At 39.8% G+C, this 22170-nt stretch overlaps 1 protein-coding gene across 1 annotated transcript in view; it reads right to left on the bottom strand.

Annotated features, from left to right (window-relative positions):
- The window catches only part of LOC129724073 (uncharacterized), a 214452-nt gene that overhangs the window by 46520 nt on the left and 145762 nt on the right, over nt 1–22170 (bottom strand). The window contains exon 6 of the mRNA XM_055678684.1: nt 9004–9195. Coding sequence (XP_055534659.1) covers nt 9004–9195 — 192 coding nt within the window. The remainder of the gene's footprint in view (nt 1–9003; nt 9196–22170) is intronic.

The raw sequence follows: 22170 nt of genomic DNA, 5'->3' as shown, positions 1-22170 counted from the left end.
GCAGTACGGTTTTTAAACGAGACGGATCAGATGTTCACCTTAAGGCGTCGGCGAGTTTCGAGATCCTCAATAACTCTTGATAATACAACTTACATTATATATCTTTTGACTTCGAGGCGATGCACGATTCAGTAACGTGTATCGAGCTATGGTATGGCTGTGGAAGGCTTTTCGTTTAGCAAAGGCAGGTATCATGGAGAAGGCCTTCACGGCTCTCAGAAGCGAAACTGCGAGGATTGAACCACCAGTCCATAAGCATTGTGAAAACTAAGAAAATGGTGTGTGGTAGCGAGCGCGGTGGTTCTACAAATGATGCTGCGGTGATGATGGATGGAAATATTTTCGAAGTGGTTGATTAATTCGTATATCTTGCTTGGTACATTCGTACCGTGTGATAACAAGGAGAGCCGCAAGGTAAGGAGGCAAATTGTGGCAGCGAACAGAGCTTAAGGTGAAACGGAATTGTGGTCTTTTCCTATACAATTTTGAGGTTGGAGTTCTTTTTACTTTTGTAGTTTGAGCGTAAAAAATTCGGCTTCCACTAAATAAACAGCACTCAAATTGCTACTTCAGGCATGCAACAGTTGTGAAAACAATTGATCAAAGTTTCATGTACGTAGTCTTCATAAATCAAGTAAAAATTAGATTGCAAAATTCGAGTTGATCGCGACCACGTCCCGTTTCATCTTAAACTGCCGTGATATGACATTGTGACGTAGATCCAAGTGATCAGTTTTTCAGCACGGCCCAAAAACGAATGAATTTCTCGCCACTTTTGTATTGAAATGGGTGCCTACGTCTCTTTTTTTATATTTTATACAACGTACGGATAAGTAACAACGCGAAGGAAGATACCAGAAGATAGGTCTTCGAATAATGAACAAATTGGCATAAAAACCCCATATTCGAAAAAATCATTTTGTCATCTCACGGTAGTAAAACGGATTGCGTAGCCAGCTTAGGTTCCGCCGCCTACTTATCGGCACGAGTTTTTGCTCTTTAGGAGATTGATCCTCTTTAGTGGCGCTCTACAAACATGAAACGTGAACGTTGAAGGAGGGGAGGCGTACACTTTTACACTTGGGGTATTCAAGTGTAGAATCTTTCGATTTATGGAGGCGTATTTTGGATTCGACATAGGATCTACACGATCTGTGGCCATAGAAGTAAGATTTGGATTGTTTCAAAATTATTATTTTTTGAATTTTATTGGCTTCCGTTTTTGATTATATCCAATTTGTTTTAGTTTAAAAATAATTAATATTTTTTATTATTTTCACATTTAATCCTATTCAAGTCTGTTACTGTGGCTCAAAATATTTTCTTATTTTATTCACCAGTTTGTAGATATTTTCTAGTCTTTTATGAGTTTTTTAAACCAGTAGTGGATCTACTTGTCTAAGCGTGCTTCCCCCGCGGGGAAGTACCCGATATGACAAACTGTAAAAGGAATTTTCCGCTCCAGCTGGAGCGGAGCATCTAACGTATCAATAAACTCTAACTCTCTAACTCTTCTTTTCTGCTTCCCACGATTTCTTGAAGAAATAAACAACAATTCCCGAACCGCCGAGAATTGGAGCTAACGGAGCGAAAAATGGATGTATATAAATTCAGCTGTGCTGCCGGAAGCAACTTCGGAGAGTAGAAATAACTTACCGGCATAAGCGGGAAATATTGTTATTCCGCGAAAAAGATCAATCGGAATCCTTCCGAGAAGCCGCCTTACGGTTTACGAAGGACTTCTCCTCGTATCAATACCGGCTTATTTTGCTGCGAAATCAAATGATACTAGGACAAATCTTCTTTTTCTTTCGACTTTTGTTCAATATCTCGGAAATCGTGAACTACAACTCGTGGAATTTTTCCGTACAATTGAAGCAATCCAGTTTGGAAATTCATTGATGTTCGCTGTTTTGTTATAAGACATATTAGAGTGAAGAGTTTGAAATTTCAATCAAATTTCGTGCTATTTCTATTACGATTGCCTTCAAGTCTGTTTGTAAAATCGAAGTTTGAATTTTCAAAACTCTCCTCATAGTTCCAATAAGTTTAATTGTGTTCGTTGTTTAACTTTACCAGCGGGCATGAAAATCCCTGTTGAGATTAACTGCGCGGTAAACAGTGCAACAAAAATTGGCGACAGATTTTAATATTGACAGAACAAAGGTTAAGCCTGTATCAGACTAACCGTTGCAGCGGTAAATCGCTACCGTTCCGTTCTTTCTCGACCAATCAGAACACAGCGGTCGACCGTCGCTTTTTGTTGTTGCAAAAAATAGAATCTTTTCTATTTTTGCCGCCGACCGTTCCCAACGGTTGCCGGCTGCTGTCATTGACATGGCGAAGGCAAACGAATCTCTTCACACCTACACAAGATCACATATGGAGACTTGACAAATGAAAATGTGTGCTTCTCTTTTTGGCACACACGACAGCCAGTCAAAACATTGATAGCACCGGCAACGCTGGTTGGCGATGTCAATTTTCGACCAACGCACACTGGCAAAAATGAATCCAAATTCCCACTAATTAAAAGCCGCTGGGCTGGGATACCTTAAATATAGCATTTCTTATGTAAAATTGGTCAACAAATTGATTGGCGATGGTTTCATTTTGGCCAGGGCACGGGAAATGGTCTTTTCCGCCTCTTTTCACCCTATTTTTGCGTATTTTTGGAAAGATAGACCCTTTCCCGTGCCCTGCACAGAATGAAAATATCACCTATCGATTTATTGGCCAATTTCACATAAGAAATGCTTTATTTAAGGTATCCAGCCCAGCGGCTTTTAATTAGTGGGAATTTGGATTCATTTTCGCCAGTGTGCGTTGGTCGAAAATTGACATCGCCAACCAGCGTTGCCGGTGCTATTAATGTTTTGACTGGCTGTCGTGTGTGCCAAAAAGAGTAGCACACATTTTCATTTGTCAAGTTTCTATATATGATCTTGTGTAGGTGTGGAGAGATTCGTTTGCCTTCGCCATGTCAATGACAGCAGCCGGCAACCGTTGGGAACGGTCGGCGGCAAAAATAGAAAAGATTCTATTTTTGCAACAACAAAAAGCGACGGTCGACCACTGTGTTCTGATTGGTCGAAAAAGAACGGAACGGTAGCGGTCGACCGCTGCAACGGTTAGTCTGATACAGGCATTACAGGCCGTGTAATGAATTAATCTATCCGGCTTTTCCAGCCGTACCAGCTTGTCCGGTGCGATAAATCGCTGTTTACATTGGAAAAGTTGACTAAAATTTAACTTTCGCGATGGAAACTGTGTAATTAGTACGTTTGAGGAGAGGGGAGGCGGATTAGTTGGATTTACTTTAAAGCGGTGGAAGGCGCGTTTACGTGATTGATGATGGATGTAATTAAGGTTCTATTTAATAGAATACCTCTTTTCGGTCGTCGGGACCGAGATTTAGTGATAAAATTGATTTTTGTCAGATCAAAGGGTCGTTTTTCGCGATTAATATTACAGTGGTGATTGTTTGGTGAAGCTGGTATCACAGCACTACTGCGGCTGAAGACTGTAGATTATTAAAATGCTCGGAATACCCTTAATTTTTCAACGATAATAATGATATAGATATTGAATTTGAAATAACAATAGAAGATCAAAATATTCCTATTTTTTCTTGGGTTTGAAATTATAATAGGAATAAATCAAATCCCAATTTCCGTAGAAACTTATTGCTGATTTGCTGATGGTTGCAGGCAAAAAGGGGTTGCAAAAAAACGTACCAATTTTTCTTTCATCTTTTTCTAGCGTACAACGCTTTGATTAGAAACTTGTAGGTATAATCGCAAAAAAAAAATTCTGAGCCGTGGGGAAGCAGGCACCCGCAACCGAACTCTCGTTCGGTTGTAATTCTTAGAAATGAAACAATTTATATTTATACGATAAGGCTTTTTCGGGTTACCGCGTTCCGTAATTTGACTTTCATTGTTCGATGAAGGCCCTTTCCAGAATGGATACACGTTGCGATAGCTATTTCTACTGTAACCGCAAATTGCCTTGAAATACTATACCTAGCATTTTAATCAAATTGAACTGCTTTAGTCATGGGACTCCGAGCTTTGGTTTAAAATGCTATTCCCACTGTACTATGTTCTGATTCGGAAAATTCAATTTATTTCGGTTATTAGTGAACGCAATGTTTTATCGAAATGGGAAGCTGGCTTTGTGCCAGGTTAACCGAAACGAAATGACTTGAGTGCTTTTCGGGAGCAGCTCAGATGGAATGGATCTTTTAAAATAGTTTTTCCGTTCTATTCTCGATCTAAATGCACCAAATCCTGTGCAACGTGCGAAATTCTGTACCACACAGCGCAGAAGTAATCGTGGCAGCAAACATGATCAAAAACGCTTTTATCTGATATAATTCAAGACGACGGCCTTTGAACTTTGGTTTCTTTAAATCCTCTATCATTCTCCTCTATAACGTAATGCTGCTCGTAGAAAGTTTCGCCGCAAGTTTAAGAGTTTTTATCATTTGAAAAATTTTATTATTTCCAAGAGCTGTTTCGTCTCTTGGTGACCGTCTTAGGGTCAATAAATTCGAATAGCAATATAAAAGTTCAATCAATATTTCTAAATTTTTAACCGATTAAGCACATTGGCTTGACCTGATTGCTGCGAGCAGGGCTCCTGATTCCTGCATTGAATCTTCATTCGCTTCGTGAACCGTTCGCTGTGGACTAATGTCAATGTAACACGAACGCATACTTCATCGGGCGCGTACATGTGTTCGGATGAACTGAAACGATCGATTCGTGTCTTTCCTTTTTCCTGCTGTTTCTCATTATTTGCCGATTGGATACGGTTCAAAATCACATCGATGCAACTCAGTAAATATTTGTATCGGTTCACCGTGGCATTGATAGATTCATCATGGCAAATAAAATCGGGACGAAGACAGAATAGCATTCGCATCGAATCGTTCACTGAAGCTTACCAGAATTTCTGAGCTTGTTTATACATTTGCTGGTGCTATGAGACAATAGGCCGTATGAGTTAGGCCGAAAATATACTGGCGCGTCTTGCACTGCGGAGACGGTTCGCCTTGCCGTGGGTTAGCTGTACATTAACCTGCGGCAGGGCTTTACTTAGGGCTGTACATTAGCCTACGGCGCTAGTATGTTCACGGCCTTAAAGCGTTGGCTTTAAAGGATTCCGAAGTGCCTCCTCACCAGTCGGTTTCAGAAAAGGTGAAAAAGTAACAGAAACCAAACCAAAATCGTGGCCAAGGGTAAATTAACTTATAGTGGACCCCTTTCTTGTAGTTGACCACCCGCCAGATTAACTGAATATTTGTAATAACTTGAGGGATTTTTCAGGAAACTTCCATCGGAAAACACCTTGTCCAGTAAATTTGCATAACTAAAGCAAAGCCTTGGTGCTACATTCCGATTCGGAACATGACCTTCTGTTTACTACCCACAGACTTCGCAGCCAACCGTTAAGTGTACAGGACAATTGCCGGGCTAGCGCTACGATCCTACTGACAGTAACAGTCTCTCCCGAGACAAGACTCGAACCTACGACGACTGGATTGTTAGGCCAGCATCGTACCTCGAGACCAGCTGATGCATAACTAACATTTATAAATGTGTCAGGTGGAAATTAAGTTCTCCATGGCGCCTCTCGATCCATCCCGGCTACCACTGGGATGAGTCGGTGCGTCCGTCTACCTTTGGTAGAATTGGACGGGTCCGCCATATCTGAGTATGCCGTCTGCTGCTAAATATCACCGAGCTATTTGACATCATGCGTTATTAATGGTGCTGCAGTCGTGGAAGCTTTCTTGCAGGCGCTAACTCCAGTTTCCTGGAGTGCATTCAATCCCAACTACGTTTATGGATTGCGCGGCTGTCAACTTTTCAACTCAACCTCGCCTGCCTCACCATGTCCCATGCCCGCTGTGTCTAGCAGACAGATTGATCTATAAGCCGATGGGTCACCTGATGGTTTCCCGGCCTTCGGCAGAAAATCAGTCGTCTGAGCATTTTTGCATGACCGCCCTGAACAACCCAGGGTCTATCTTTAAGTTAACCTTCAACTAACCCGTTTATCTGATATCAATATTGTTCAAATCGGTTGTGTAGTTTCTGAGATAATGAAGTTTCGTGGTTTTCACATTTCGTTACATTACAGACGAAGTTACAGTTAAATTCAATAGGGTGTTATGAGGCAGCTGGACCTCTCATTTGACACTAATTTAGTGAAAATCGGTTCAGCCATCTCTGAGAAAAAGGAGTGAGTTTTAGTAATCTTGTGAATATTTTTCTTTCATAGCTGGATTTCATATGTATAAACATAAAAGGCAAAGTAATAGTCCGATTGCGAAAAAAATCAATAGGGTCTCATGGGGCAACTAGACCTTCCATTTGATACCGATTCTATGAAAATCGGTCCAGCCATCTCTGAGAAACATGAGTGAGATTGAATAGTCTAGAGAACACGTTTCTCACATGTCCAATCTTCATGAAATTCAAAAGTTAAGAATTTTTTAGGTAGCTCGGTTATTTGAGATAAATTTTGTTGAAATCGGGTGCGTAGTTTCTGAGATAATGATGTTTCGTGATTTTTACATTTTGATATATAACCTCTAAACTAGAAATCCGATTACAATAAAATTCAATAGAGTCTTCTGGGGCAAATAGACCTTTCATTTGCAATTAATTTCATTGAAATCGGTCCAGCCATCGCTGAGAAAATCGAGTGAGATTGGAAGAGCGTTACACACACACATACACACACATACACACACATACACGCACACACATACACACACATATACACACCCACATGCTCAGCTCGTCGACTTGAGTCGAGTGATATACGACATTCGGCCCTTTGGAGCACTTTTATATCTTGAGTTTTTTCAGTGATTGCTATACTGCCCTTCTAATCATAGTAGTCCCATGTTCTACACAAACCTTATGCACGCTGGGACAACTATGCTTGGAACGGCAGTATACCTTTCTAGGAGAAAGGCAAAACACCTTGATAACATTTGATAGATTTATTCTTCATCCTAAATAACAAATTTTTGGTAGCCAGTGAAACCATACCTAACATTTAAAATATAACATTCAAACACATATAATAATATGTTTCAAAATTTGTTTTTGATCGTGGTACAATCGAAACGTTACTGTAGACTCGATTATATATCATTCGATTAAATATCATTTTAGATTCGATTATTTATAGGAAAGGATTTTTCTTCTTTTTCAAATATGACATTCTTTTCACATCTTTTAAACCACGTGTTCAATTATCATATTCCATCAGTTATCCTTTAACTAGCCTGTTCTTTTGATATCAATATTTTCAAATCGGTTGTGTAGTTTCTGAGGTAATGAAGTTTCGTGATTTTCACATTTTGATACATTACAGATAAAGTTACAATTACAGTGAAATTCAGTAGGGTGTTATGAGGCAGCTGGACCTTCCATTTGACACTAACTTTGTGTAAATCGGTTCAACCATCTCTGAGGAAAGTGAGTGAGTCCAAGTTCGGAATATGTTTCTTTTCATAGGTGGATTTCACATTTTCATCCATAACAAGCAAAGTAATTATCCGTTTGCAAAAAAATCAATAGGGTCTTATGGGGCAACAAAACCTTCCATATGACACTGATTTCATGAAAATCGGTTCAGCCATCTCTGAGAAAAATGAGTGAGTTTAAACAACCTCGGGATAACTTTTCTTCACATAACTTTTATACCATATGTTCAATCATAACGAAATTTAAAAGTTAAGGGTTTTGGAGACAGCCCGATCATTTGCAACCAGTTTTATTGAAATCGGTTGTGTGGTTTCTGAGATATTGATGTATCGTGATTTTTACATTTTGATACATAACCTCTGAACTAAAAATCCGATTACAATAAAAATCAATAACAACCTATGGCGCAACTAGACCTTTCATTTGCAATCAATATTATGAAAATCGGTCCAGCCATCTCTGAGAAACGTGAGTGAGAAAAAAAGTTGCACATACACACACACACACATACACACATACATACATACAGAAAATGCTTAGTTCGTCGAAAGGGGTCGGGTGGTATATGACATTCGGCCATTGGGACCACTTTTATACCTTTGGTTTTCCCAGTGATTGCTATACCTTTCTAGGAGAAAGGCAAAAATGTGTTCTCAATTTGGATAAATTTCGTTTAATTTCGTGAAACTCGAAATTTTGAACACCCTTAATGTCTTGGCGAGCTTTGACCTACCCTACATGTACCTTATATACGTTTTCCTATAATCCATCCATGCCGCACTCTAGTCCCTTTCCCTTTTGCCTACATCCAACAAAACGGCAAGAACACATTTAGCCCTTCGATTTGGAACCAGCACAATCAGACCCCGCACGAATCCGTCAGGGCCCAAGAAATACAAGCCTTCCATGATTTCCTGGCTCAGTGGCCTTCAAGATACCCAGTCAACAAAGAACCAGCAATTTTTAAACATGTTAGTTTTAATTCTAGAATTAAATTTAGCTCGTAGTCGGCAGCGAGAATAAAAAATTTGCTTTTAGTTTTTAAGATACCTCAAAAATTAGGACACTAGAATTAACTGGCGCCGTTAAACATTCTTTTTGTATTGTGCTGTGTCAAATAAAAGCTGTGAAAACAAGATGTGTTCATTGGCACGGTTTAGGTGAAGTTCATTAGTAACTAGAAGGGCAAATATGATTACGTGTAGTTACTGCTAGTATTTCGTTGAACCAAAAAGGAATTTGAATCATCTGGGTTTGATTTCGTTACATTACTCGCAGAAAGTATATGGCGTAAGTAAACCAAATGATGAAGAATCTGTTGCCTCAAACCGTTATTGAAACTGATGGCGTATGCATAACACATGTCGGAAATGAACAACTTTTTACAGTAGCAGCTCTGCTGATTGCACATTTATACAAAGTCGAATAGAACGGTTGCTACAAGCAGTTCAAACTTCAAAAACAAAGTTACGAATTGCGCGTCCGGGCTTACCTAAGAATCATCAGGGGGCAAACGCACAGCACTTGGGCGGATGCCATTGCTCCCAGATGGCGCTGAGTTCGTTTCTCCCGATTTACATCCAGCTCCGCATCGTACAGGTCGTACGTTCGCGAGTTGCTGCTCAGGTTGGCACCGGATCCTGTACCGGTGCCGCCTCCGCTCGAACCACTTCGACTTGCACGGCTAGAAAGGAAAGATAATAGAAACCATCATTAGCAGGGTATTTCTTCATCTAGTAGTGAACGTCAATATTAAATATTTCCCAAATGTTTTTAATGCAGGAATTGTAATTTAGGTCAATTTTATGAAGAGTTTTCGGTTTTCCCAGTCGGATTTTATTTTGATGATGGAGGTGCATGGTAGTTGAATAAATTTTGCACTGGATACCGCAAACAACCAAAGTCAACTGTGAGTGGAACAAACGGACGAAAAGACACTGTCGCATTTTACTGCATCTGCGATGATTTCCAATGCCAAACACGTTTTCCAAACTTCAGATTTTGTTTGTATCTAATCGAGATCCAGTGTAGCATCGGGTTTTATTAGCAAAATTGTAATAAACAAGAAGTTTCCTCCTGTACGAAACATTCTACTGCACTTGACTTGTAGTTACACGTACCATTAAAAGTGGTTGAAATGAGAATATTGAAACATTGAAAAATCTTGCAATAAAAATGTTGGTTACTGCTTCAAAGTAGACTCTTTTCCATTTTGAACAAAGTAACGATACGTTGTCAAGACTTCATCACTTTTGCCTAGCTGTAAGGATATTGCTTAGAAAATTCAGCGATCAGATTTGATATCTAAACCAGCAATTATTCTGATTTTGGAATGCACTGGGAATGTTTATAAGGGTTATGAATTTTCGTTTCACGATTTCTGTCTGCCGCAGGCTGAAATTACCTCGAATGTGTAGCTGCACTGTTGATTAACTTTAGCGGCGAAAACATTTGTAACTGACATGTGACAGGTTGAAGGCTCGTTTTTTCGGATATACACGCTGCCTGCGTGAGCGTCGACATGGTGGGAGTACATAAAGATAACGGAAATATTATTCAATATCCCGGACCGCACCGAGTGGCTTCGAATCGATATGACCACCTTTGAAGCGATATCGAACGACAGCTAGGTGATTGTTCTCTGACCCGTCTAAAAAGATACCCGTTTTTGTCCGATGTTTATTACTATTATAATACACGAAAAAATGTTGAAGCGAGATACGTCAAAAAAAAAAGTACTAATAAAATGAATCGCAATTTGGTAAAAATAGTTAACATAGTTGGAAGTAAAACTGCAGCTTTGGGGCAACACATTTTACTCGGGTTCACACTCGGCAAACATTTGGATAGACAACGATGTCAACGGCATGGCGTATCTTCGGTTCTTTTGCCCTCGTTGCTAGCGTTGTCGATAACATGTGGTCACTTTCTCACAGGCTTGCATATTTAACCAGCCTTGGCTGGCTCCCCCAGACCAGTCGATCGACAATTTATTAGTTCACGGATGGTTGGAGGTAACAACTCTATCTTTCTTCTGTTGATTGCATTTTCTGTGTGGAATCATTCTCGGAGCGTAGTTTTGCAGCTGGGTTTTGAATCTTTAGTTTCTTAACTTTATGACCTCACCTGTACCCTACTACGATATTTTAAACTTATCTTCTTTTTCTTATAGGATAAAAGAGAACAAATGCTAAGAGGCAACTATGCATCTAATTTTATATAACTATCGATAATATGAACTGTATCCACAGCTAAGAGTGGAAAAATTTACGGAAAAGAAAATAGTATTTGGGGCAAGGTACCCTTTGAATCACGTAAAGGACCATCCGGTGTTCGATGGGTGTCCGGTTTCGAGTCATGCAGGCACGGCTGGTCCGCCGACAGCGTGGGATCGGACGAGCTCTTTTCACAGTCAATTTACTGAACGAGAGCTAAATGAAGCAGGTTTTTCCCTTTGGGAATGGATAAAGATTTTTTTCCCTGTAATGGCTTGAACAATGAAAAGCCCCATTAGATTGGGTCCCATCGTGTGTGTGTGGGTGAAGGCTGGGTATGTTTACTGATAGCTCCTTGGATATCGACGGCCATGACTATCGGTGGGAAAGAATTTTTCCTACCCTTTCTTTGATTCCTAATATTCTGATTGTTAACATAGAGTTTCCCATCAAAGAATGTAAATAAAAATTGAATTACCAGGCCCAAAACATTTATTTCTTTACATTAAAGAACTGTTTAAGTTTAACAATATGGTTGCGAAAATATTCAACCCTTCGATAAGCGTCTTCGTAGTTTTTTGTCATATATATTTTCTTGGCTTCTCAGCCCCGTTTTATGAAGTTTCGGTTTTCTTCCTATATAGGTTTCTTACTATCCCAATTTTCTGAATTTCTCACTAATTTATTCAATTTACCACTCAGTCACATTTTTGTTCACTGAGGTTAATATTAGTTTTTGCCCCATCATTTTCTGTTTCTCAGTTTTAATTGTTTCTTGAAACAACCTAGTTTTTCTGATTTTCATCTGCTTTCCCAGGCTCCAGAGCTTTCTATTTCTTGTAGTTCTTCCAATTTTGCAGTATTCTGAATTTCTTAATCGTTGTTGTAATATTTTTAGCTCTTAGTTTCCCTTTTATTTTTTTCCCAATTTTCTGATGCAAGTTTTCCAAGTTTTACGTTGTTTATTTATTTTTTAGATTACATGATTTTCCCGTTATGACCCATTAGTTTATTTTTGGTATATTTTGTTTTGTTATGTTAGTTCTGCAACACTTTCAAATACTTGTTATTTCAGTTTTTTTTTTTTGACATTTTTTGTGTTCTAATTTTTCTAATTTTTCCCTAAACTTTACAATTTTTCACCCATAAACTTTAATAATATGATTATTGCGTTTACCTAGTTTGCTATTATTTTAAAATCTCCATCTTGCTCAATTTTAGTTGCTATAGTTTCCCGATCAAACGATTATTTTTTTTTCAATCAACGTTTATTTGACACGGCACAATACAAGTTAATGTTTTAAGGAGCCAATAAATTTAGAATTTTACTTCATAAAGTATCTTAAAAACTAAAGACAAATTTTTTATCCTCGCTGCCGACTACGAGTTGAAATTGAATCTAAGATTAAAACTAAAATTAAACGCTTTTTAAAACTGGTGATTTGTTGTTGGGGCGTCATGATGTTCTTCAAACAGCCAAAAACAATGAGCAGCTTATTTGTTATGTTCTGCTAAACCAAGACACGAACTGGAAAATAGACTTTCTCGGGCCTCTAGTTGCTGGTATCGTGCGGGGTCTAGTTGGCACAGATACCACCTTCCCCGAGCCCAATACGATGGAGATGCGCGTCAAATCCATAGTGATTGGACATGAGCCGAGAAATCTTGCAATTGAAGTTTTGACCTACATCCAATCCCTTGAACCACGGGTTCGTCGATACGTCCAAGAATTTTGCCAACTAATGATCGTATTCTGACGTACAATTGCGAAAAATTCATTAAAGGCAATTGGTCTTTCATAAATTTCACTGTTTGCTGCGCCCACCTTAGCCAAAGAGTCCGCTTTCTCATTGCCCGGTATCGATCAGTGAGAAGGGACCCACGCTAAGGTAATCTGATACGATTTTTCGGATAAAGCACTCAGATGTTCCCGTATTTTCCCCAGGAAATACGGAGGGTGCTTAACATCTTTCATTGATCGGAGAGCCTCAATGGAACTGAGACTGTCCGTAAAGATGAAATAATGGTCCGTGGGCATTTTTTCGATAATCCCTAGGGTGTACTGATTTCGCATTTTTTCGGATAATCCCTAGGGTGTACTGAATTGCAGCCAATTCTGCGACGTAAACAGAAGCAGGATTAACGAGCTTATGGGAGACGGTTAAATTGTTATTGAAGATCCCGAAGCCAGTGGACCCATCGAGAAGTGATCCGTCAGTGTAGAACATATTGTCGCAGTTGATGTTCCGATATTTATTGGAAAAAATTTTGGGGATCTGCTGCACGCGTAAATGATCTGGAATTCCACGAGATTTTTCTATCATGAATGTATCGAAAAACACAGTAGAATCAGAAGTATTTGATAAGTCGACACGTTTTGGAATATTCGAAGAAGGGTAAATATTTTGGGACATGTGATTGAAATACAATGTCATAAAACGGGTTTAAGAATTAAGTTCGATTAACCTTTCAAAATTTTCAATCACGGGACGGTTCAAGACCTCACATTTGATAAGAATACGAGAAGACAGACTCCAGAAGCGGTTTTTCAAAGGTAGAACACCAGCTAAGACCTCCAAACTCATCGTATGGGTCGATTGCATGCAACCTAAGGCGATACGCAAACAACGATATTGTATTCGCTCCAGTTTGATCAAATGTGTGTTTGCTGCGGAGCGGAAGCAGAAACACCCGTACTCAATTACAGATAATATCGTTGTTTGATAAAGCCTTATAAGGTCTCCTGGGTGTGCTCCCCACCAAGATCCGGTTATTGTACGAAGAAAATTCACTCTTTGTTGGCATTTTTTCATCAGATACCTAATGTGACAACCCCATGTGCCTTTAGAGTCGAACCAGACACCAAGATACTTGTGGACCAAAACCTGAGCAATAACTTTACCCATTAATTGTGGCTGGAGCTGAGCAGGTTCATGCTTCCTTGAAAAAACTACAATCTCAGTCTTCTCCGGAGAGAATTCGATACCTAGCTGTAAAGCCCAAGCAGACAAATTGTCCAAGGTATCTTGCAATGGTCCTTGCAAATCGGCAGCTTTGGCTCCTGTAACAGAGACCACGCTGTCGTCTGCAAGTTGTCTTATCGTGCATGAATTTGCCAGACATTCATCGATGTCATTTAGATAAAATTGTTAAGAAGGGGGCCTAAACACGAGCCCTAGGGAAGACCCATGTAGCTAATGCGAAAAGTTGCCAAATCGCCGTGCGTGAAATGCATGTGCTTTTCGGACAACAAATTGTGCAAAAAATTGTTTAAAATTGGAGAAAATCCTTGTCGGTGAAGTTTACCCGAAAGAATGTCAATAGAAACGGAATCAAAAGCTCCTTTAATGTCCAAGAACGCAGACGCCATTTGTTCTTTGCGAGCATACGCCAGCTGAATATCTGTTGAAAGCAACGCAAGACAATCATTCGTCCCTTTGGCACGGCGGAAGCCAAACTGAGTATCTGGTAGCAGCCCATTTGATTCGACCCAGTGGTCTAAGCGACGGAGTATCATTTTTTCCATCAATTTCCGGATACAGGATAGCATTGCAATCGGCCTATAAGAGTTGTGATCAGAAGCTGGTTTTTGGATGGTGATCACCTTCACTTGCCTCCAATCCTGCGGTACAATGTTTTGCTCCAGGAACTTATTGAACAGGTTCAACAAGCGCCTCTTGGCATTGCAACAAGTTGAATTTGATTCTCTCCAACCCAGGCGCGTTATTTTTACAGGACAGGAGGGCAACTGAAAATTCTGCCATCGTAAAAGGTGATTCTATCGCGTCGTGGCCCGGAGACGCATCGCGAACAATGTTTTGCTCCGGAACAGAGTCCGGACATACTTTCCTGGCAAAATCAAATATCCACCGACTTGAAGACTCCTCGCCATCGTTGACCGTTACGCGATTCCGCATTCTTCGGGCTGTATTCCAAAGAGGGCTCATTGATGTCTCCCTCGACGTCTCGTTTACGAGCCGACGCCAATATCCGCGTTTCTTTGCTTTAGCCTAGCTTTTAAACTTGGTATCAAGCTCCGAATAACTTTTAAAGTCGTCGGCACTGTCTGTATCCCGGAAGGTCAGATACGCGTCGGATCTTTGCGTGTAGACATCGGAGCACTCTTTGTCCCACCACGGAGTGGGAGGCCGTTCTTTGATCGTCATGCCGGGATATTTTCTATTTGGGCTTGCATCGCGGCGTCGAGAAACAAGCCCTCGAGGAGGTTGTATTCTTCAAGTGGTGGATGATGTTGAATCGACTCGACCGCTTTTGAAATCATTTCCTCGTATAACTTCCAATCGACATTCCGTGTGAGGTCATACGGAATGTCAATTGGTCGCATGCGAGTTGTCCCGTTTGTAACTGAAATAAGAGTAGGCAAATGGTCGCTACCGTGAGGATCGAGGATTACCTTCCATGTGCAATCCAACCGTAGCGACGTCGAACATAAGGATAGATCCAAAGCGCTTGGGCGCGCTGGAGGTTTCAGGATACGTGTCATTTCACCGTTGTTCAAAATAGTAATGTCGAAGCCATCGCAAAGGTTATAGATTAAAGAGGAGCGGTTATCATTGTAAGGGGAACCCCAAGCCACACCATGAGAGTTGAAGTCTCCCAAAATCAAACGTGGCGAGGGAAGAAGTTCTATTAAATCAAAGAGCAGCCGTTTTCCAACTTGTGCTCTGGGAGGAATATATATTGAGGCAATTCAAAGCTCTTTACCTTGTATTGTCATTTGACATGCGACAACTTCAATGCCTGGAATCGAGGGGAGGTTAATACGATAGAAAGAATAGCACTTTTTAATCCCTAAAAGTACTCCTCCATATGGGGTATCTCGATCAAGGCGGATAATATTAAAATCATGGAAGTAAGATCAGTATTCGAAGTAAGCCAAGTTTCACAAAGGGAAAATGCATCGCATTTGTTTTTATTTATCAAAACTTTGAATGAATCGATTTTTGGTAAAATACTTCTACAATTCCACTGTAAAACAGAGATAGAATCCTTTAAATTAGCAGATGAAGTAGCCATCGAAGGATACGATCGCTGCAAGGAGGGGCCATTGGGCAGTCAACTGCTTCAAAAATGATCTAACTGTTGGGAGGAACGCAAGAAAATTTTTAATTGGATCAGGTATATTGAAGTTTTCAAAAATCCAGTCCACAATATCTGAAAATTTCACCAATCCAGCATTTGATTTATCTACTGGATGTGCAAAAGGAACAACTGGGGTTTTAGATGTACCTGGAAGTGCTGGGAACTCCTTCTGAGACTTTAAATTTCCGAGCTTAGGAGGAATTTGCTTCGGTTTTTCCTCAGCACTTTTTGTAGTGATTGTATTTTTCTTTTCACTTTGAGAAATCCTAGGACCTTTTCTGGGAAGCTTAGGAGAGGAAAGATTTTTCCTCTTTCTAGACTCCCCAGGTTTTACATAGGATGATTCCCCTAGTGAATCGTCCGAATCGGTTTCATCAGAGGACAGTGGATCAAAGGGGTTTGAAGTAAAGGGAGAGGTGGTCGCGGTCTTTTTAAGCATGTCTGCGTAAGAACGCTTTGAACGCTCCTTGAATGACCGCTTGATTTTATCCCTGCGCTGCATGTACACCGCGCATGTGGAGAGCTCGTGCTGATTTTCCCCGCAGTGAATACATTTTTCAGCATTTACACTGCAGGTAGCCTCAGCATGGGTCTCTCCACACTTGCCGCACCTTGCCTTATTGCAGCAGTAGGCCGCAGTGTGACCTAACTGCTTACAATTAGTGCAATTCATTACGCGGGGAACATACAGGCGCACAGGTAGACGCACCCGGTGGATCGTCACGTGACTGGGCAGTGCAGACCCGGCGAACGTAACCCGAAACGAGTCTGACGGGGTGTACACTTTTTTGCCGTCGACGAGCGACACTGACCGCAATTGCTTACAATCAATGATCTTTACATCGGGGCATGCGGCGTTCCTAAAGCAACCGATTCCGCTTTTCAGTATACACTCAACCGACAGACCCGAATCGGTCACGACGCCGTCGATCTCCACGTCGCGAGCGGGTACATATACGCGGTACTCTCGAGTAAAGAGCTCGGAGCAGGCTATATCGTTGGCCTGTTTCCGGTCATTGACCACAACACGGAGCTTGTTTGGTCTGACCTTTGAAATTTCAGTCACGGCCTTGAAACGTGACGTCAGGTTTTTTGAAATCTGCAAAATATTCAACGATTTTGAATTCGGCCCTGCTTTTGGCCTAAAGTACACAAAAAACCGGCTGCCCGCCGCTCCGTCTGGATAAAGCCTGGGGCGTGGGGTGACTGGAACAGGGTCAGAAGAGGATTGATCAGGAGGGACAGGGTCGATGGGGTTTGGGGACGGAGGATCGGGGGGTAAGGGATCTACATCCATTGCGCTAAGGTAAGCGCAGTAGGTCCGACAAGAAGCACGTACCTCTTTCTTAGCGTTTTCCCAACGATGCTCGAGTTGTCTTCGACAGCACAATCACCAGATCACAGTCACACGCAGCAACACAGCCAAACAGCAGCAAGTAGTGATGAACAGCAGCACAGGAAATCAAAGGCCCTGAGCGCGGGTTATAACACAAATCAGGATTCAGGACAAACAATGCAGGATGAATCGGGCAAACGATGCCAGTTATGTAATATTTTATCCGAGTTAAATTCCTCTGAAAAAAACGCGGACTCGAAAAATGATCAAACGATTATAACAAACGGGTAACACAAATATATCTGAACTTGATACAAATAACAAAGTCTGTAATATTCTAGATATGCCAGAATGATAAAGAGCACAGAATTATATCAAATTCTGTTATCATACACTTGAATGTTCAAAAGTGTGTATTTTCAAAGCATATTTATAGCAAACCTTGTACAATTGACAAAATATTTGTACATTCTAACTAATTCTGATCTTTTTCTGCCAAAAACCTTACAAAACTTGCTATAATTTGTAATAATCAGTAAGTATATTTGATAGGAATTTTGATATTTTAACTATTAACGAGACCAAGTTAAGAACACAAGTTGATACAAAAAGTTCGTAATAAAATATCAAGATTTGCTATAATCCTGATAGTTTTGACTGATCGGGTTTCCATACTACCTAATTTTCTTTCCCAACCCCTCATTTTTTCAAAATGTATGTTGTCTCGATTTGGAATTTTTATTTGCAATTTTTACGATATTTTGGTCTTTTAAATACGTTCATTTCGGTTTCTATTATTCTTTATTATTCTTGTGTTTCGTCGCAATTCACCAACAAATCGGGAGTACCGCAAGGCAGCAACTTGAGGCCTTTACTTCTTGCGCTTTTCTTTGATGATGCTATGCTACTGTTGGAGACTGGTTGTAAATTAGTATACGGATGACTTAAAGTTGTACTTGGTAGTCCGCACAATTGACGATTGTCGCCGTTTACAAGCTCTACTAAATGTTTTTGTTGACTGGTGTCATAGGAACTGGCTAGTGATTAGCATAGGAAAATGCGAGGTTATGACTTTTCACCGAACATTAAACCCTATTATGTTCGAATATCGCATTGATGGACTTGCGCTAAAAAGAGTTGACCGTGTTTGTGACCTTGGTATGACGCTTAGCTCACTTTCCATTTGCATCATGCCAGCTTAATATCGAAAGCAAACCGACAATTGGGATTTATTACGAAAATTGGCCGAGACTTCAGAGATTCTCACTGTCTGAAAGCGCTGTACTGTTCACTGGTACGACCACTACTCGAAAACTGCAGCATGATTTGGTTTCCCCATCAGCTATTTTGGTGTCTAAGGATAGAACGTGTCCAAAAAAGATTCGTCCGATTAGCATTACGTGACCTGCCCTGGCGTGACCCGGAAAACCTTCCACCGTATCCTGATTGCTGTCGATTACTTGGCCTTGACACCCCGATCAGAAGAGCATAACTAAAATATTACAAAATTCTATCAACGTGAGATACAAATAACAGATTTTGATACAATTGTGTATTTTTCCATATAAATTTGATAACAAAATTGAATCTGAATGAGTTATAATTACAAAACGTGAAATAAAGTAGTTCTGAAACAAGTCTAACTAATTTTTCGTTTTTATCAAAACCTGTTGTTTCTAACAATGTTTGTTGTTATATTGTTCTATATACTATCTTATTTTGTTAGAAAGCTGATATATTAGTAACAAATTATGATATGTGTTTGATACTAGTAGAATCATTTTTGTTATAATTTCTGTTATTTTAACACCTAACGGGACCAAATTGAAAACACAGCCTGTAAGGTTTTTCCCGTAACAAACTAACAACTTCTGTTACATTTTTGTTTTTTCTTTCTGATCGGGACACTTGAACGCCGTAGGAAAATTCAGCAAGCTGTATTTGTCGCCAAAATTTTGAATGGCGAGATCGATTCACCGTCGCTTTTGTTCCAGTTAAACTTCCGTGCTTCGCAACGTACTCTCAGATCGACTGGCCTACTTCAAACTGCATTTCATCGTACATCCTTTGGTATTCACGAGCCAATCGCCGCCGCAATCAGAACCTTTTTAAGTGTTGAAGATTTGTTTGAGTTCGGTGAGTTATCACGAAAGTTTGTGCATAGGTTAAATTTGTCAAATATGTTCTAGACTTGACTCTGATTTTTGCTATTTATTAAGGCTATTGTCAGATAAATTATAGTAAAATATACAAATATACAAATATTTATTTTACTTTTTCTTTTCTCGGTTACTTTTTATTGCTCTGAAATAAAACAAATTTTTCATATTCTTTTTTCCAGTTTATATTTTCTCTATTTTGTAAGTCGACTATCCCGTTTCAAATACTTTTCTACAATCCTGCTCTTAAACGTTGTGATTTTGTTTTTCATTATTAATATCTAAATTTTTTTCCTTTTGCTCAGTTTTCTATGTGTTTTGTTTTCTCCAGTTTACTAAATTTTCAGTTGCTTACAAATTTTTGCATAAGTTTTATTTACAATTAAAAATTTTTTGTTAACTTAAGTTTTCAAGAGAAATAAGAAAGGATCTTATTTCTCTTAAAAACTTAAGTTTTCCTACTTCAGTAATTCTGTGCAATTAACACAATTTTCAAGACTCTTAATTTTTTTCTGCTCTTTTTACTGCTGTAGCCCTGTAGTTTCTCCAAATTTTTGTTCCTATTTTTTATATTTTCCCCGTTTGCTTTATACTCCTTTCAGTCGTATAAATAACGCTTGCACAGTAGTGTGTGTAGTTAGGGATGAGCAGTAGAATAAGTCGACAGTGGAATGTGATACGCACATAGATTGTGAAACAGTACCACCGTCCCCCGTAGTATAATTGGTCAAAACAACATGCCGGAGACAGGGAGATTGTGGGTTCAAGTCCCGTCGGGATGCGGTGTATTTTTCCAAATCTGTATCATATTTCCAGTCCGCGTATTTTTCGCTTTCCCTACTGCTAAATGAAATTGAAAGTTAACGGGATAAAGCCGTTGTTAAAAATAGAAATTTAGTTCGAAAAATTCTTTATATATTTACAGATTTTTTAATTTTCCATTCACCTAATTCTTGAATGGTACGATTGTACCCTTTTTAGCACTGAGTTTTCAAAGTTTGTTTGGTTTACTTAGTTTTTCATCTATGGATAAATATGGTTATCTATATACACGTTGTTTTCTTATTGATAGTGTATTTTTCTCAATTTTTTTGCAGTTTTTTTTTGTAGTTTTAGTTTCGCTACACTGAGGTATTTTTTCCTCTTTTAAGTTGATTTGTAAGATATTCTCATTTCCAGATTTTTGACGTAGAATTACGTTTTATGGCAACATGTTAAGGGGTACAAATTGAAAAATCGGAAACATCGAGAGCGTCACGAAAATTGTATAACCGATTACTGCATCAAGAGCAGCTGCCGGCAGAGCAGTAGCCCAAATACACACACGGCGTAATGACGCCTTGTCCATGCAAAATAGAAGGCGTTAAAGCGCCTTTCAGCTCTGCCTTCTAGCAAAAATGGTGGTCGCCTACCGCCTTCTACCGCGCACTTGACTGCCTTCCGTGTAGAAGCATCGTGCTTTACTCACGACGTTTTTTTTCGTGTCGCCTTCTTTTGGCAAAGCCGCTGGTAACGCCAGGTTTTATCATTTTTCGCCTGCTGGTGATTCGAGTTTCGACAAAGAGGTGTGAATGTTGTTCTACTTTTTCCTCCAACATACATAAATGAATATAATTTGTAAGCCGCGACAAGATTGCACCTTCTGTGCACGCCAGTGGAAGGCGGTAGATGTTAGAAGGCACATTGGAAGGTTTCAAGAAGGTACAGACAATATTAATTTATTACGAAGGCGTTGTCACGCCGCGTGTGTATTCGGGGTTTTAGCGCAGCAAGGCTGAGCAGCAGCTGCTTTTAGTCCAGGTTGAGCAGACGACTCATTCAATCGCAGCGTTCCACAGCGAACGGACCAACCGGCAGACAGCAGTATGCTGAACATGTCCGCACATGTTAGTAATTTTCTCAGGAACTGTCGTGTAGCGTTTGCTTTCATCCATATGCTGCTAACAGCTGTGAGTTTGCCGGTAGCGTGTGTGTATGATCGTTATGTGTTGCTTGCTTGCTAGCAGTGTCTGCGGAGCGGAGAATGTCAAGAGAACTACAATCGTCCCGTGTCATCGGTTAATGACAATCCCAAATCAACGCTTCTCTTCAAGGGTACCAGCCAATTATTAGAAGAGAGAGAAAGAGAATTATCACTAAAATTTACCGCTTCTGGCCATTAAATTCAACTCCAATCGAGTGCATTCACATAATCTATTGCAAAAACACATCGACATAAGATAGGCTGTCGTAATTATGCGGTAGTGTCTTACAAACAAACTCTTCAATTATTTTTGACGTAGGACTACGTCTTTGTTTTCTATACTAGATTACATTTTGTGAAATTGAAAATGAAACTGGCAAATGTTGCGTCAGATTTCAAACGATTATAGCAAGCGAACGACTTAATGCATCTTAGTCATTTATATGTCGGTGGATAGGTAAAATGTGTAACAATTGTTTGATATAATATTTAACATTGTTGCTTACTGCTTAATGGTGAAAAAAGGTGAGAAGTTCCAAGGTAAAGCTTTCCCATACATTTCCCTTCGCCATTGGCTTGCTTCCCGAGCACGGATAACAATAACATGGACGGAATAAATTCCACTGCCTCCACACCTTTTGACTCAACAAAGTGTTTTGGTTTGTTCCTCTTTCTCTAAGCTGTGTGGCCACGCCCTAATGGCAAAAATCTACGCTGAACTCGATACAAACGATTGCGTGTAGAAAATTCAGCTTCAGTCTAGTTTGTGGAATTATATTCACATGCAATGTGAATAAATATATTGTTAATTTCAATGCATATTTATGTTCAAAGCTTTGAGTTTATATCACTTAAAGTGCAAATTTACATGGTTTAAAACAAT

The sequence above is a fragment of the Wyeomyia smithii genome, chromosome 1, assembly GCF_029784165.1.
Source record: "Wyeomyia smithii strain HCP4-BCI-WySm-NY-G18 chromosome 1, ASM2978416v1, whole genome shotgun sequence".
NCBI lineage: Eukaryota > Metazoa > Arthropoda > Insecta > Diptera > Culicidae > Wyeomyia > Wyeomyia smithii.
Note: the sequence above shows the minus strand (reverse complement) of the source record. Positions and strands in the feature narration are given on the sequence as shown.